This window comes from Chionomys nivalis, chromosome 13, assembly GCF_950005125.1.
Source record: "Chionomys nivalis chromosome 13, mChiNiv1.1, whole genome shotgun sequence".
Taxonomy (NCBI): domain Eukaryota; kingdom Metazoa; phylum Chordata; class Mammalia; order Rodentia; family Cricetidae; genus Chionomys; species Chionomys nivalis.
In genome coordinates, this window is record NC_080098.1 from 4,028,938 (window position 1) to 4,047,901 (window position 18,964).

The 18,964-nt window shown below is 40.4% G+C and overlaps 1 protein-coding gene across 1 annotated transcript in view; it reads right to left on the reverse strand.

The window, feature by feature from the left end:
* LOC130886082 (outer dynein arm-docking complex subunit 2-like) overlaps window positions 1-18,964 on the reverse strand; it is a 119,547-nt gene that overhangs the window by 37,191 nt on the left and 63,392 nt on the right. The window contains exons 8-9 of the mRNA XM_057787985.1: window positions 5,956-6,144; window positions 3,938-4,159 (exon numbers count right to left, since the gene is read on the reverse strand). Of these exons, the coding sequence (XP_057643968.1) occupies window positions 3,938-4,159; window positions 5,956-6,144 (411 nt within the window). The remainder of the gene's footprint in view (window positions 1-3,937; window positions 4,160-5,955; window positions 6,145-18,964) is intronic.

The following is an 18,964-nucleotide window of genomic DNA, read 5'->3' on the forward strand; positions in this document are numbered from 1 at the left end:
CTGCCATTCCTACACTAGTGGACAATTCTTATGTTTTGGAATATCTGAAATATGGGGAAATGGTTTGGAATGATAATGTTTAACTAAGAGTTTTGATGGATACAAGATACACAGAGTCTATTAATCACATAGGCTCTGAGGATCCTTACATGAACTGTCTCTAAAGTCCTGGCACCTGGCTCATATAAAAGGTGTCGCTTTTCTTTCCCCATGGGGCAGCTTCTGGATGCTTTCTTCATGCTCCCTGGCCATCACATGACTAGAGTCTAGGAGGTAGCCAAGGTAACCCTTTTTGCTCTGTCCAAGTTGAATTGCTCCTTTCTCTGCCGACATGTGACATATTTCTGAATATTTTTTTCTGCAATTTTTTTTTTCATTTTACTTTCCCCATGTTACAGCCACATAGCAGCTTTTGCTTGCCTGGTACAACATTCATGAAAACAAATGACATGCCCCCATGGGAGAGACTCAATGCCTTCCATAGATGCTCACTGCCTTCAATTTGATGCCTTTTTTCTGAGGGGCTAATGTTGTCCATTTCCTCTGCAATTTCTTATTCACCTCAAGATGAGACCACGCCCATTAGGAAGTAGCTATGAAGTATCTGACTTTCAATATGTTCAATCTAGTGTTCATCAGATGTCTGCATCCATAGCCGCAAGGTTGGAATGCTAGATACAAGGCCCTGAATCACAGAGGTCTGGCGGAGTGATTCTCATCCCATTATATTCAGGGCAGGGAGTCATTTGTAAATTTAAAAGATAACCAGGGAAGCCTCAGACACAGGATTATTTTTTAGCATAACTGAATTAGGAAATATTTGTTGACATTTTTGACTGATTTGAAACCTAAAACCCTCTGAAACCCATTCATCCTTTGGTCCTAGAACTCCTGGGTAACCGGTTAACATTTCAAGTTCTTTTTGACAGGTCCTCTTCTGAGTTTACATGTCCCGAAGGTGAGAATGAAACCACTCCCCACGCTTCTCTAAACTGAGTGGTGAAAATGGCGAGTATACCCTTATTCATGACCCCGGGCCTCCCCGAAGTGTGATGACACTTTCCTGGCCTCCGACTTACACCATCGGGTAAAGACAGTTTCAGCCACTCACCCAGCAAACCAAACCAAACCAAACCAAACCAAACCAAGAAAAGAGCCAAGAATTGAACACAAGAATGAAGGAAGCTTAAGTGGGCATAAAGTAAATCAACAATAACCCCAGCTGCTACGTGTTTAACATGGCAACGTGGCATAGTTACCTCACGGACCTGAAACACCTCACTACACACCAGCGTTTTCTTGTCTTATTCGTCTATTGGAATCCTCTTTATTACCACAGGGTCTGAATTCAACAGGAGGCTTTCCGTTACTGCTATGTCAAAGTAGCTCCTAAACTGTTTAATCTAGAAGCTCCCATGAAGCCACACCTATGGGCTACAAAGGCAAGTGGGGGGCATATCCTTCTCCTGAGGTTCTGTGAGGTCTGGTGCTCTGGGAAGGGTGGGAATGAAGAAAGGCCAACTTAGCTGGGCAGTCTACATCTGTTTTGATACCTTCCATATAAAGCCAGGCTTCTATCATCTTATGTTTGTATTTATTTGTGTGTGCGGTGTATGTGTAAGTTTTTATGGGTGTGTACACATGGACATCTGGGCTCACATACATGTGTACACACATGGAAGCCAAAAGTTAATGTCAGGTGTTTTCTTGTTGACCCTCCTCCTTGGATTTTGAGACAGGGTTTCTTCCTGACCCTAGAGCTCATCAATTTGACCAATAAGCCGGCTCAGGGATCTGCCCATTCCTACCTCCCCGGTGCTTGCACTCCACATCCAGCTTTTACATAGGTGCAATAGATTGGATTCAGGTCCTAATACTTTCATGGGAGGTACTTTACCAGCTGAACCATCTCCTCAGACACTTTGCTACTATTTAAGGTGAACTTATTGTTCTCCCCCTAACTCTGCTCTCTTCAGTTACCCTTTGGTAAAAATGCAAATATGAGACTTCTAGAAATTCCTGTGAATCTCTCAGGAAAGGCTCCAAGCCCACTGAGCCCAGCATATGTCTTTGCTGTCTCTTTCATGTCTTGTCATCATCATTTTCTGTCTTCTGTTGCTAACACACCTGCAGTGTACGGGTGTCTGAACACAGGGTCAGGACACATCCTTAAACCATCAGATGACTGACTGTCTTGATCTAATGTCTTGTGTCAGAAAGAAATCTTTGAGAGTTGTATCTGTGCATGCCATTGTGTTAATAGGCCCAGACGCCTTCCAAGGCTACTCACTCTTATAGCTTCAGCTTTTAAAGCCTGTATACTTCTGCACCACAGGCAGCACAAGCTTTGCTCAGCTGCAGGACACATGACTGAAAACCAGGCATCTCTTCCTTCAAAGTGTGAATGCAGTCATATAAAGGGACAGCACTTATGTCAGCCTGAAGTCACCTGAGTTAGCATGCTGATTTCTTTTTATGATCTACTTTAAAAATGTGTTAGTCACAAAGTTGCTTTTCATGCCAGATCTTTTAATTTTTGCTTGAAAAAGCACATATATCTAATTGACATGCCATAAAACATATTTATAATGGAAATATTGGCACATTTAAATATAATTTGGGTTTAATGTCAAAAATATTAAGATCTCATTTTTTAACCATAGGAAGTTTGAAGGATAAATTAAAATAATCAACTGAAAATGGCAGCTGGTGTTTTAGAAGTATTATTCTTCATAAGATGTTTTGCACTGATACATCTAGATTTGATAGAGATGACTAACTAGAGGTTTCTCACTCTTGTCAAAATATTTCAAATGCAAATGCATCTGGTTGACAGAGACTCAGAATTAATGTGTCAAACAAAATTATGTTATGCAAGGGGACAAGTTACAAACAGAATATTTTTATTTTTTTATATAGGTCAGAGCAGTCTAAAAGATTTAATGTGTTTTATTTATTTATTTTTTATTTATTTATGCTTCTTTGGGGGTGGTTGTTCTGGTTTTTGAGACTCTGTCTCACCACTTATCCCAGAGTATTCTCAAAATCGTGGTCCTCCTGCCTTAGCCTCCTCTCGAATGCTGGGTTTAGATGTGTGTCACACACCTGAGCACTCTCGCATGGATCAACATCAAAATGTTCAAATACATACGTATACTTCAAGTCTGTGTGAAAGTCTCTCATAAGTATATGTTGGCTAAAAGTATATAAAATCAGATGCAGAAACAAAACTAAACAATTTGTTTATCTTTGGATTAATCCTTTGTTAGGGTGGCAAAGCTGTTGAACCTTAGTCTAGACTCATTCCCGCCACTTCTCTTGCCATTCATGGATAGCAGTGGATGTATCTGTCCTTATTATTTACTTAGGTGTTAGTGAAACTGTTTCATAGAGAATCACGAATGCTAATCAATGTTCATGGGTTATACACTGTCTAATCTAATTCAAATTCAGGAATGGTTCTTTTACTAAGACCCCAACACAGTTTCTGATTCTGGAAATTCCATCTCCACACATATTTATAATACAAATCATGATAAGCAGAGCTCAGATGTAGCTGTGACCTAATGAACAGTTTTGTATTCAAACGTCCCTTTTAGTAAAAAGCTATATTATGGGATGCCATATGCATGGGCATGCTCTACTCTTTGTGTGTATGTGGTCAGAAGTTGATATTTTGTGAAGGCCTAAAGTCAACATTTCAGCTAGACTTACTCTTCATTGAGTGCCCAGGATCTGCCTGTCTCTACCCCCCAATTCCTCAGAGTACCACACCTGGCCTTGCCATGGGTTTCTGGAGTCCAGACTCAGGTTTCCCTGCTGGAGCAGTTTGAAGCAAGCACTTTACTCACTGAGTCATCTCCCCAGCCCCCTTTCAGTAGAACAATGTTCCTACATTTGCAAGCTTGCACTAGAGCACCAATTTCCAACCGCGTACCTTCACAGCGCCATTTTCGTGAATGGTGATGCAGTTATCAGCATCTTCTGAGAGCTGGTACAAGGCCTGAGCTGTAGCTCGATGCACGTTGGTGTCATTCGATTTTAAGTAACGCACCAATGGAGCCACCGCTTTGTGCTCACCGAAGGCCACTCTGTTTCTTCCCCACATACAGCAGCTTGAGATAGCTTCTGCCAGGTGGCGCCTCAGCTTGTCGTTATTCTGCACAAGGGGAAGAAATGAGTGTGCACCACAGAGATTCCAGGAAGCTGAGTCCATGCCTATTACACACTAAGATGCTAGGGAGTCAGCAGAAACACTCAGTGGCTATTTAGGAAATACCTTGAAGGAACTAGAATTTGGGTTTTCTTTAATTTTTTTTTTTTTTTTTTGGTAAAGGGTATCATAATGTAGTTCTTAATGACCTTGAACTCAGTAGGTAACCTTATCTGGTCTCCAACTCAGAGATCTACCTTCCTCTGTCTCCTGAATCTTGGGGTTAAAGGGCCCAGCCTTCCTGAGTTGTATATGAGCTGCGTGTAAACAACACTATCAAAGATGAGACAGATGTCTAGTGTTGATCATTTGTTCCAGGAAGCTTGATTGCCCATAAGAAAACCTTACAAATCAGGACCAGTGAGAGACCAGTAGATAAATACTTGCCCCTGAGACTGACGACCTGAGTTCCATCCTGGCCCCTCATGGTGAAAGGTGTCATATAACCTCCATGTGTACGTCATGGCACATACACACATGCATACACAACACAGACATGTGCATACACAATAAAATGTAAAAGAACTTATGAATTATTGTTACTTAGTAATAAAACTATTCCTAGAATACTGGATACTCTTCAAGAATAAATTAATTTGATTGGGATGAGTGGATTAAATCTACTCCTTCAACCTATATTTATTACCCATTGCCCTTTTTTGGCATGTGCATGGCATACATGCACGTTTGCATCTGTATAGGTGTACATGTGTGTGCGGGCTGTGTACCTGGGGGCCAGAGGTGGACTTTGGGTGTTGTCTTTGGTCACTTTTGACTCTATAAATTGAGGTGGGCTCTTCACTTGAACCAGGTCTTACTTATTTTTGTTAGCCAGTTTGCCATATGCATGCCTTATCTCTGCTTCCTTTGCTCTGGGATTATAGACTGGCCAGTACATCCACCTGACATGTCTGTGGGCTGGAGATCTGAGCTCTAGTTCTCATACTTGAGTGGCAAGTGCTTTTTACCTGTAGAGACACCCCCAAAATATCACCTTAATTTCTGAACGGGAGAGGACAAGGCAGCCCATACAGTGGCATCCACTTGATTTTCTACTGTCCTTTATGCATTTTCTTTATGTAAACTTGGCTTTTACTTAGAATTACTTCATAGAGGAACAGCATAACTGAGTATATTGTGGTTTTTCCATTGTCCTGTTCTCTTGACACAGAGGACTTGACGTCCTCTGCATCTGACAGGTCCTCTTAGAAGCGCTGGGTGTCATACACTGACTGTCCTGCCAGTGACTGCATTTCTGTTTTGTCCTGCTGCTCTAGCTCTGCTCAATTAGATCCTCTGGGCATGGTGAAGTCACTGTCTCAAGGCCCTGCTCTAACTGGCACAGTTTTGAATAAATAGTATAGTACTGTTAAAGCCTTCTAGCTCGAGACTGTCACAGTCCAGGCCTCTAAACTGGTGAGGAACAACTACATGCTAAGAATGATGACAGCAACAGGGAAGATGACAGCTAGCATTTACATAGCAGCACTTATATTTGCCACAACTTTGCTTGCCAACAACAAATAATAAAAAAGGTTTTTATTTATCAGACTTTGCATGTTAATACTTTGTTTGTAATGTATGCCTTTGTGTCCATAAGTTTGGGGAAGCTCAATGAGTTGACTACAATCCTACACTTCATAAGCAATGGACACTAAACCTGGATTCAGATCTCTGGACTTCACTTTCCTTGTTTTTCACTGTGATTTGCGAGTACCCCGTGAAAACAAGATGCTACTTACTGTGTTGGCAAGTTTGGACAACAGAGGGACAACTCCATGGTCTGTGATGACAGCCAAGTTCTCCTGGTCTTTTGCTATGTTGGTGATAACAGCACAGACACTTGCCAGGACCTCTTTATTATCTGACTTCAATAGATTGACCACAAGTTCCAAACCACCAACAAAGGAACGAACCATTTCTCCAGCGTCCTGGGAAAGAGAAACACCTTCCTTTAGGCTAGTTTATAAAAGGTAGAAATTAATAATAAGGCTGTTAGGTATATTTTAAGATAAAAGAAAAATTTAGTAGATTTCTGTATTTTCAAACTCTGTACATATACGTGTATGTTTACATATATTGTAGTGAATATGTTCACAACAGGTATACACAGATTGGTTTGAATATTTACCATAGGAGCTACTGGGAAGGTAACAAAAAGCAGCTGGTTTTTGTATCTGCAGGCAGTTATGTAAAGTCACTGCAAACATTGAAGTAGCAGTAGTGAGCCATGGCACATTGGGGGAAACACAGAGTTAGGTCCTGACAAATTCTGGGGACAATATATTTGTCAACAGATCAATATATAAGATTATTATGCATTTTTCAGTTTGAGCACACCTCAGCTTAATATATTAAACCACCAGACTTATATGTATTTATTTATTTATTTATTGGGGGTATGCTTGTCATATCACACTAGTGGTCAGAGGACAGCTTGCAGGGGTTGGTTCTCTCTTCCTACCATGTGGGTCCAGAGGATCTGACTTAGGGGTTAGACTTAGTAGTAAGTGCCTTTACCAGCTGAGTCATCATGATGGTATTTATATATAGGTATTATATATATTTTTATATATGTTTATATATATGGTATATACATATGTTATCACTATGGCCAACAGCACTATAATTCAAGTATAGAAGCTTGTCAAACACATATTTTCTCTGAAAACCACAGCAAAGCCTTCTTATGCCTATGAACCATAGGAACTATGTCTGGGGACAGTTTAGCATCAAAATAATAAACATGAAGCACAAAAATATAAAAAATGTGGTTCCACGTGGGCTCCCAAATGGTCCCATATTTCCAGTATGAGCTGAAAGAAAAATTCTGAGTGGCCTGTGTGAACTCCTCAGCCACAGCCAAGAATGCATCCAAAGCTCTGGACTCTGCACTTTCTGCACATTTCCTTGAATGACCACAAAAGGGCCTCAACAATGATCTGGGGTTACAAGGGGGCTTATATCAAGAATCTGTGAATGAAGCAGGTTGATATATATGTTGTGTGGCCATTGTGTTGAGATCATCTGGTGGGGGAATTAAACGTGCATTAAGAAATGACATGGTTTCAGCCAGGTAGGGTGGTGCAAACCTGTAGTGCCAGCATGGGGCTGAGGAAGGAGCGCTATAAATCTCATGAAAGCCTGACACAGGACCCTGTCTTTATGGGGGCCGGGTACGGCAATAGAAAAGGGAAGGGACAGACAGCACACCTAGAGCAGGAGGATAATGGCAGAGACTTTAAAAATGAGCAACATAAGGTTGGGGATCTGGCTCAGTGAATAAAGCACTATGAATAATGTATAGGAGGCCAGGTCCTCAGAACCACATAAAAGGCAGGAGGCCTCAGCCTGTAACCACAGAGGATCCCAGGGCAAGTTGACTATTAGACCAGTAGACAGTAGAATTACTGAATGTAGGTTCAGGGTTAGGTTCTTCTTCCATAAATATGTTGTAGAACAATTGAGAAAAACACATGACTTCAAAACTTCAGGCTGCCCGCACACATGCATACATATACCAGTGTACTCATGTATGTATATACGCACATGTCACACACACACATATAAATACAAAAAATGATCAATATGACAAAACTGAAATCATTTTCAATAGGAGTTGATAATAACAAAGCCAGATGGAATGAAGAAAAACATTATGTGTTTACAGATGATAAGAATACACAGAAGAAGCAAGATTTACAAAACAAACTAGATGAGCAATATAACATTGTTATTTTACTTACTGTTGATGCTGTTAGTCTTTTGACAACATTGGGGATAGAAACCAGGACCTTGTGCATGCTAGATATGCACTGAATCCCTGAACTACACCCTAGATCCTAGTCATATTACTAAAGGAATTGAATGAAAACCATAAAAGAAAAAGAAATTTGATTCACAACAATTCTTATATTTTGTGATTATCAAACAAAACAAGTTTTAAATAGAAATGAAAGATCTAAAATTAGGAATAAGATGGGCAGTGGTAGCACACACCTTTAATACCAGGACTTGGGAGGCAGAGGCAGGCAGATCTCTGTGAGTTTGGGGTCAGCCGGGTCTATAAGAGCTAGTTCCAGGACAGGCTCCAAAGCTACAGAGAAACCCTGTCTTAAATGAATAAATAAATAAATAAATAAATAAAATCAGGAAGGAAAGAAAGATCCATTTTGGAAATCAGACTGATTTAGTAGGAAAACATAAAAGAATAAAGACTTTATTCTTTAAATAGAAGACACAAATAAAATTAGCACAAAACTGCAGAAGAATGAACAGAGAAAACAGCACACAAATTAGAGCCCCAAAAGGAGCAAAACAGTAGAAAAGGAATTTAAAGTGTAATTTTAGAGAATTCTCTCCAAGAAAGTAAAACCCAATAGCATACAGAAATAAAATCCTTGAGAAAACCTACTCAGAATGAAGCTGCTCATAAAAACACATCTTCCTCTCACTGCTAGACTTAAAAAATACAAATCCTAGGTCACTAGTAGTAGACTTGCCTGGTTGTATGTAAAGCTCTGTTTTCAATCCACAGCAACATCACACACAGAGGCAAAGACATACGACAAAGACACACACACACACAATTCTTTGATCATCCAACACAAAACAGTAAGGTGTTAATATTAGGTTGTTGATGAAGGAAAGTAAATAACACAGCTGAGACAATCAAATGGGTTCTAATAATCAGTCAAACCACTTTCCAAAGCATAAAATGCCATAAATGTGAAGCTTCCCAGAGGCCTTCTGAGGCATCTACTGTGAGAACACATGCCAAATGTAAAGAAAGACTAGACAGACATCAACAAATGGACTGGGCTAGTTTTCTGCTGTGATTCATGTGCTGGTATGCGTGTTAACTGTACACACTAACACACGAGGGCGATGTAGTAACACATGGATACAGCACAGACCCATCAAGTCTAGCTTCTCTTTATTCACACACTCATAACTCTTCCAAACCAACCTGACTTGATTTTTGTATGTTCAGGTTGACATGATTCTAAGAGAATATTTGGTATTTCTGATCCTGGCTTATTTCTTGATATAATGTCTTGATATAATGTCCTCCAGTTTCATTAATTTTTGTGCAAATGACAAGGCTTCATTCCTCTCTATGACTAAATAATATTCCATTGTGTGTTGGCATCACCCATTTATCTGTTGATGGACCCTCAAATCAGTGTCATATCTTAACCAATATGAATGTCACTGTGATAAATGGGCATATGCAGGCGTGTGTTTGGTATCCTGACCATCTTTCCTCTGGATATAAATGTAAGTCCAGAGTGGATTGCATAGGGTTCTGATGTGAGGCACCTTTATGCAGGATTATGTCTCCTTCCCGACACAGCACACACCCACACCCACACATCACCCAAAAACCATTTCCCTAGCCACCTATACAACAGTGTGAGAGTAAACTCTCTCTATACCAGGGTGACCCTAGACTGGCCAAAACTTATCATGGATCTCCAGGACAACCACCCCATTATTTGTTTAAGGGTCCAAGTATCACCAGTGAGCAGTGAGATGATGTTAGTTGAGTCTCTTGAAAAGTTTTATTTTTACTACTTTTTAAAGTATTATCAAAATTGACCACACCAAGAAAGGCAGAATAAGATGAGGGAGGTAGTCTGGTCTTTATGGCTCTGTGAAGAGGCTGAGTCAACAGATGATTTGATATTTGCAGCAGAAGTGTCTGCAGCCTTTTGTTCATTGTGCTGCAGTGATATTTCTCATGCCTCTTTTTCTAAGACCAGAGATGCCTGGCTAGGTAGAACAACACACGTCTAATCCTAGCACTTGGGAGACAAAGGAAAAGGAGCCTGGGTTTGAGGCCAGCCTTCGTGATATAGTGAGACCCTGCCTTGGGAACAGTAAAAAAATCATCAAGCAAAGAGAAAAAGAAACTGAGGACATTGGTCATCTTTGCAGAATCCCCTGGGGATTATGGTTCTGTTCACCACTCAGCTGACCTTCAGTAATATTGATGGATTTTTTTTTAAGATTGAGAGAAATACGATTTCAAAATATTCAGCATAGGACTGGAAATGAGGATCAGTGGTTGAGCGTTTGTCTATCATATGCAAGGTCCTAAGTTCAATCTTGAGTGCTGCCAATAATAATAATAATAATAATTAAACAGAGCTAGCTAGCTAGATGATTGATAGATACATAAATACTCATAGTCACAAACACCAAAAAGAAAAGAATGTTGGACTTTAAATTGGTAAGTTGAGGTCAATGAGTCAAATTGGGGTTCAGTCTTAGTTCTCTGAAGCAAGCCTCAAGGATCTATCAGCTTCCCAATTCTGCATCAGTTAGGGCACTGGGGCTTTAATGGGGAGAATGACAATATGATCTGTCTCTGATCCAAGAACTTCCTAAGGTGGATGGTATGAGACCCAGGGAGCCAATATCTCAGCTGAGTCCCACTTCCTGGCCCTCCTAGGTCTTAAGGAATTTGCAGTTCTCGGGATAATAAAAATGCCAGTTTTGAGTGCCCTTGGTCCCTGAAGAGTTGATTATTTGTTCTGAAGGTAAAACTTTTTTCTTTTCTTTTCAGATTTAAAGGTTTTAAACTTATGACATCTTGCCTCACGTAGTCTCTCTGGAAAGGGAGACCGTATATTTGAGAGTGGAAAAGACAGTTACTCTGCCAAAGCTGTCTTGCACTAATGCTGAAGAGCTGGGCAAAGTCACCGCATTTTCCACCTCCTCAAATATCGTAGAAATTGCTCTACATCAGTTTTACCATGGTACAATCCTGTTCTACACAACTCAGACACGCATCTGTAAAGAGAAATCCTTAGAAATAAGAATAATAAAAATAATGCTGCCTAATTGTTTGCAGTTTAGGAAGGATTTCCATACACATGCCTTTCCCTTGATTCTGACAAAATAGCCTAAGGAAGTATTAGGACCTCCCGGCACAGACCTGGTTTTCAACATTCGCCAAGAATAACCAATAGTAAATCTACTTAGAAAGATGCAGAAATCGAGTATGTTTTCGCTCTATACTGAGAACAGAACCCAAGCACTCATGATTGTACTTATCACTTTAACTCTGGCTTAAGGTGCTCAGAAGACCCCTTATAGCTTAGGGGAGCCATCACTCCCAACAATGTGAAGTTCTGTGAGTGACCAGGCAGTGGAAGGCAGAAGGGACCCTCTGTGCTACTGGAGGTGGAGCTGTTGAAGAAGTAGGAGATGGTGTCAAGTCTGGATTAAACAGGATCAAGCGCCCTGGGCTCCCTGCAGGGGCTCTACACCCCACATACTGCCTCTCTCTTCTTGTCCCACCCAGCTTGCATCGAGAACCCTTCTCCCTTCTGCCCCCTTTCCTCTTTGGGCACATAACACCATCCAGCTCAGTCTGTCTGGCGCTGGGGGCAAATCCTCAGGGCAAGTAGGCAGGCGAGACTTCCTTTGTTTCACTGGCCTGCCTGCACCAAGCAAGGTAGGCGCTTTGTTTACGAACTACCCAACTTGCACGGAGATCTGATATTGGCACCAGGAGAGCCATCAGTGGGAGAGCTAATCTCGGTAACAGGAGAGCCGTCTTTGGGCACAGAGATCTGATATTGGTACCAGGGGAGAAATCAATGGAGCACCAGGAGAGCTATCACTGCAGAGTGCCATCACTGGGAAGGTACATCAGTGGGCAAGAAGACCTGATCCGGTAAAAGATCCATAGGGGAGCATTCGGAGAAAGAGATGGGCAGGCGCCAATGCAAGAATTCACCCAACAATCTGAAAAACTATATGAAACCACCAGAACCCAGCGACCTCACAACAGGAGGACATGAACACCTTAATCATGAAGAAGTAGATAAAACTGACTTTATGAAAGTGATTGACGCCCTTAAACAGCATGTAAAAAATGCCCTTATAGAAATGGATGAGAAGTATAACAGAAAGTTTGAAGAATTGAGTAAATCAGTGAATGATACCCTAGGAAACCAAGGAAAAACAATCAAACAGATAATGGAAACAGTTCAAGACTTAAAAACTGAAATGGAGGCAAAGAAGAAAACACAAACAGAAGGCCAGCTGGACAGGGAAAATCTAGGTAAACGAATAGAGACTACAGAAGCAAGCATAACCAACAGAATACAAGAGATAGAAGAAAGAATCTCAGATTCTGAAGATACCATAGAGAAAATAAACACGCTGATCAAAGAAAACAGCAAGGCCAACAAATTCTCATCACAAAACATTCAGGAAATATGGGACACAATACAAAGACCAAACCTAAGAATAATAGGAATAGAAGAAGGAGAAGAAGCACAGCTCAACGGTCCAGAAAATATATTTAATAAAATTATAGAAGAAAACTTTCCCAACCTAAAGAAAGATATACCTATGAAGGTTCAAGAAGCATAAAGAACACTGAATAGACTGGATCAAAAAAAAAAACATCTTCTCGCCATATAATAATCAAAACATAAAGCATACAGAATAAAGAAAGAATACTAAGAGCAGCAAAGGAGAAAGGCCAAGTTACTTATAAAGGTAAACCTATCAGACTTACACCTGACTTCTCTATGGAAACCATGAAAGCCAGAAGGTCCTGGATAGATGTACTGCAGAAACTAAGAGACCATGGATGCAAGCCCAGACTACTATACCCAGCCAAGCTTTCGTTCACTATAAATGGAGAAAACAAAATTTTCCAGGATAAAAACAAATTTAAACAATACGTAGCCACAAATCCAGCCTTACAGAAAGTAATAGAAGGAAAATCACTAATCAAGGAGTCCAACAATTACCACAGTAACTCAGACATCTAGAGACCCTTTACCAGCACATCTCGAAGGGAAACACACAAAATCTACTACTAAAAAAAATGACCGGAGTTAACAACCACTGGTCATTAATATCACTTAATGTCAATGGACTCAACTCTCCTATAAAAAGGCACAGACTAAGAGATTGGATACGAAAACAGGATCCAACATTCTGCTGTTTACAAGAAACACACCTCAACCACAAAGACAGGCACCTACTCAGAGTAAAGGGTTGGGATAAGGCTTATCAAGTAAATGGACCTAAGAAACAAGCAGGTGTGGCCATACTAATTTCTAACAAAGTTGACTTCAAACTTAAATCAATCAGAAGAGATGGAGAGGGACATTTTCTACTCATAACAGGAACAATTCATCAGGATGAAGTCTCAATCCTGAATATCTATGCCCCTAATATAAAAGCACCCACGTACGTAAAAGAAACATTGTTAAAACTCAAGGCAGCCATCAAACCGCACACATTAATAGTAGGAGACTTTAATACTCCTCTCTCACCAATGGACAGGTCAATTAGACAGAAACCTAACAGAGAAATAAGAGAATTAATGGAGGTAATGAATCAAATGGACTTAACAGACATCTATAGAATATTCCACCCAAATAGGAAAGAATATACCTTCTTCTCTGCAGCTCATGGAACCTTCTCAAAAATCGACCACATACTCGGCAACAAAGCAAACATCCACAGTTACAAAAAAATATTAATAACCACCTGTATCTTATCAGATCACCATGGATTAAAGCTAGAATTCAGCAACAATGCTACCCCCAGAAAGCCTACAAACTCATGGAAACTGAATAGTCAACTACTGAACCATACCTGGATTAAGGAAGAAATAAAGAAAGAAATTAAAGTCTTCCTTGAAGACAATGAAAATAAAGAAACAACATACTCAAACCTATAGGACACTATGAAAGCAGTCCTGAGAGGAAAGTTCATAGCACTAACTGCCCACTTAAAGAAAACAGAGAAAGCACACATTGGAGACTTAACAGCCCACCTGAAAGCTCTAGAAAAAAAAAGAAGCAGACTCATCTAGAAGGGGTAGAAGACTGGAAATAATCAAACTGAGGGCTGAAATCAACAAAATAGAAACACAGAAAACAATTGAAAGAATCAATGAATCAAAAAGCTGGTTCCTGGAGAAAATCAACAAGATTGATAAACCCCTATCCAAACTAACCAAACGGCAGAGAGAGAATTTGCAAATTAATAAGATCAGAAATGAAAAGGGGGACATAACCACAGACACAGAGGAAATTCAGAGAATCATTAGATCTTACTACAAAAGCCTGTATGCCACAAAACTGGAAAATGTAAAAGAAATGGACACTTTTTTAGATAAATACCATATACCAAAGTTAAACCAGGACCAGGTGAACAACCTAAATAGACCTGTTAGTCATGAAGAATTAGAAGCGGTTATCAAAAACCTCCCTTCCAAAAAAAGTCCAGGACCAGATGGTTTCAATGCGGAATTCTACCAGAACTTCCAAGAAGACCTAATACCTATACTCCTTAATGTATTTCACAATATAGAAACAGAAGAGTCATTGCCAAATTCCTTTTATGAAGCTACAGTAACTCTGATACCAAAACCACACAAAGACCCAACCAAGAAAGAGAATTACAGGCCTATCTCACTCATGAACATCGACACAAAAATCCTCAACAAAATTCTGGCAAACCGAATCCAAGAACACATTAGAAAAATTATCCATTATGATCAAGTAGGCTTCATCCAAGAGATGCAGGGCTGGTTCAACATACGCAAATCTATCAATGTAATCCATCATATAAATAAACTGAAAGAAAAAAATCATATGATCCTTTCATTATATGCTGAAAAAGCATTTGACAAAATTCAACATCCCTTTATGATAAAAGTCTTGGAGAGATTAGGGATACAAGGGTCATACCTAAATTTAATTAAAGCTATATACAGCAAGCCAACAGCTAATATCAAATTAAATGGAGAGAAACTTAAAGCCATCCCACTAAAATCAGGAACACACCAAGGCTGTCCACTCTCTCCATACCTTTTCAATATAGTTCTCGAAATTTTAGCAATAGCAATAAGACAACATAAGGGGATAAAGGGGATTCAAATTGGAAAGGAAGAAGTTAAACTTGCATTATTTGCAGATGATATGATAGTGTACATGAGCGACCCCAAAAACTCCACCAAAGAACTCCTACAGCTGATAAACGCCTTTAGCAATGTGGCAGGATACAAGATCAACTCCAAAAAATCAGTCGCCCTCTTATACACAAAGGATATGGAAGCAGAGAGGGAAATAAGAGAATCATCACCTTTCACGATAGCCATAAAAAACATAAAATATCTTGGGATAACTCTAACCAAGGAAGTGAAAGATCTATTTGACAAGAACTTTAAGGCATTGAAGAAAGAAATTGAAGAGGATACCAGAAAATGGAAGGATCTCCCTTGCTCTTGGATTGGGAGGATCAACATAGTAAAAATGGCATTCTACCAAGGGCAATTTATAGATTCAATGCAATCCCCATTAAAATCCCATCAAAATTCTTCACAGATCTTGAAAGGACAATAATCAACTTTATATGGAGAAACAAAAAACCCAGGATAGCCAAAACAATCTTATACAATAAAGGAACTTCTGGAGGCATTACCATCCCTGACTTCAAACTCTATTACAGAGCTACAGTAATGAAAACAGCATGGTACTGGCATAAAAACAGAGAAGTCGACCAATGGAATCATATAGAAGACCCGGATTTTAACCCACAAACCTATGAACAACTGATTTTCGATAAAGGAGCTAAAAGTATACAATGGAAGAAAGAAAGCATCTTCAACAAATGGTGCTGGCACAATTGGATGTCAACCTGTAGAAGACTGAAAATAGACCCATATCTATCACCATGCACAAAACTCAAGTCCAAATGGATCAAAGACCTCAATATCAATCTGAACACACTGAACCTGATAGAAGAGAAAATGGGAAGTACCCTACAACATATGGGCACAGGAGATCGCTTCCTATGTATAACCCCAGCAGCACAGACATTAAGGGCAACATTGAATAAATGGGACCTCCTGAAACTGAGAAGCTTCTGTAAAGCAAAGGACACTGTCATTAAGACAAAAAGGCAGCCTACTGACTGGGAGAAGATCTTCACCAACCTCGCAACAGACAAAGGTCTGATCTCCAAAATATATAAAGAACTCAAGAAACTAGACTTTAAAAAGATAATTAACCCAATTAAAAAATGGGGCACTGAACTGAACAGAGAATTCTCAACAGAAGAAGTTAAAATGGCCAAAAGATACTTAAGGTCATGCTCAACCTCCTTAGCGATCAGAGAAATGCAAATCAAAACAACTTTGAGATATCATCTTACACCTGTCAGAATGGCTAAAATCAAAAACACCAAGGATAGCCTTTGCTGGAAAGGTTGTGGAGAAAGGGGTACCCTCATCCATTGCTGGTGGGACTGCAAACTTGTGCAACCACTTTGGAAATCAGTGTGGCGGTTTCTCAGAAAAATTGGTATCAACCTACCCCTGGACCCAGCAATACCACTCTTGGGAATATACCCAAGAGATGCCCTAGCATATGACAAAAGCATTTGTCCAACTATGTTCATAGCAGCATTATTTGTAATAGCCAGAACCTGGAAGCAACCTAGATGCCCTTCAATGGAAGAATGGATGAAGAAAGTGTGGAATATATACACATTAGAGTACTACTCTGCGGTAAAAAACAATGACTTCTCGAATTTTGCATGCAAATGGATGGAAAGAGAAAATACGATCCTGAGTGAGGTAATCCAGACCCAAAAAGAAGATCATGGGATGTACTCACTCATAATTGCTTTCTAGCCATGGATAGGGGCCACTGAGTCTATAATTTGTGATCCTAAAGAAGCTAAACAAGAGGCTAAACCCAAGGAAAAACATATAGATATCCTCCCAGCTATGGGAAATAGACAAGATTGATGGGCAAAAAATTGGAATCTTGTGGGTGGGGTGGGATGGGGATGAGGGGTGATGGGGAGAGAAAAGTGTGAAGGAGAGGATGAGGGGAACTGGGGGAATCGGGGTGATTGGGGATAAAGGAAGGTTGGATAGGGGAGCAGGGAAACTCATACCTTAGTTAAGGGAGCCACCTAAGGGTTGGCAAGAGACTTGAACTTGGAATGGCTTCCAGATGCCCAGGGCAATGTCCCCAGTTAGTTCATTGGGGCACCTGAGGATAGGGAACCTGAAATGAACCTATCCTATAATCATACTGATGAATATCTTGCATATCGCCATAGAACCTTCATCTAGCGATGGATGGAGATAGAGACAGAGACCCACACTGGAGCACCGGACTGAGCTCCCAAGGTTATAATGAAGAGCAGAAGGAGGGAGAACATGAACAAGGAAGTCAGGACCATGAGGGGTGCACCCAACCAATGAGACAGTGGGGCTGATCTATTGGGAGCTCACCAAGGCCAGCTGGACTGCTACTGAAAAACCATGGGATAAAACCGGACTCTCTGAATGTGGCGGACTATGAGAGCTGATAAGAGGCCAAGGAGAATGGCACAGGAACTTTCATCTGGCGATGGATCGAGATAGAGACAGAGACCCAATTTGGAGCAACGTCTGAGCTCTTAAGGTCCAAATGAGGAGCAGAAGGAGGGAGAACATGAGCAAGGAAATCAAGACCACGAGGCGTGCACCCACCCACTGTGACAGTGGAACTGATCTATTGGGAGCTCTCCAAGGCCAGCTGGACTGGGACTGAATAAGCATGGGTTGAAACTGGACTCTCTGAACATGGCGGACAATGAAGGCTGATGAGAAGCCAAGGACAATGGCACTAGGTTTCGATCCTAATACATGAACTGGCTTTGTGGGAGCTTAGCCTGTTTGGATGCTCTGCTCACCTTCCTGGACCTAGATAGAAGTGGGAGGACCTTGGTCTTCCTGTAGGGCAGGGAATTTGGACTGCTCTTCAGTATCGAGAGGGAGGGGGAATGGACTGGGGGGAGGAGAAGAGGAGTGGGGATAGGGGGAGGGGAGCGGGGGGAGTGGGCAATATGTGGGAGGAGGGGGAGGGAAATGGGAAACGGGGAGCAGTTGGAAATTTTAATTAAAAAAGAATAAAAAAAATGAGAAAAAAAATCATCAAACATAGCTTGTTTTGAAGCCATGTTTTCCATAAAAAAAAAATCAGGATCAAGCGGGATACACAAATGAGACAAAGATGTAAAGATTGCAAAATACTAACATTTTGTTAGAAGTTAACCAGTAGGAAAATATTAAGATCTTATTTGCTGGTGAATGCATAGAACAGAAAGCTGTGTGCTTAGGTAGAGTGCTCCAGGCACAGGTATGGGAATCTTTCTCTTACCTCCAGCAAAAGGAGCAGGCAGTTTTCTGCAGACATGACACATACATAATATGACTTTAAAGCATGCACAAGGCCAGGAGAATATGACTTAAGACAAAGATTTTCAATCAGAGAACTATAAAAAAGAGGCCGTATAATACATAGCATAGAATTTCAAAATGATTTTAAAATAGCACATTGCATATAAAACTTTCAAAACCTTTCATTCACATTTGAAAAGCATGTTAGAGAATCCAAAACTCAACAGGTACATCCTACCCTAAAAGTGTAGTTAGTGACTTAAACCTTTTAGAAGTCTCAGCAGAACCCATGTATACTCAAGAACAGTGTGTTATTTGTAGAAGGCTGTCACAATAAGACCCTTGTTTTATCCCAGCAGCTAACAAATCCCCCAGCCTAAAAGAATTACTTTTAAATTCAAATTTCCTTCCACTTTCAAATGCAGGTTTTAAGAAAACCAGAATCAGAATCGTCTGCCATCCTTCTCCCTATGAACCAAAGGTAATGCAAATTAGACTCAAGAGAAGACATGCGGCAAGCGTTATAATCC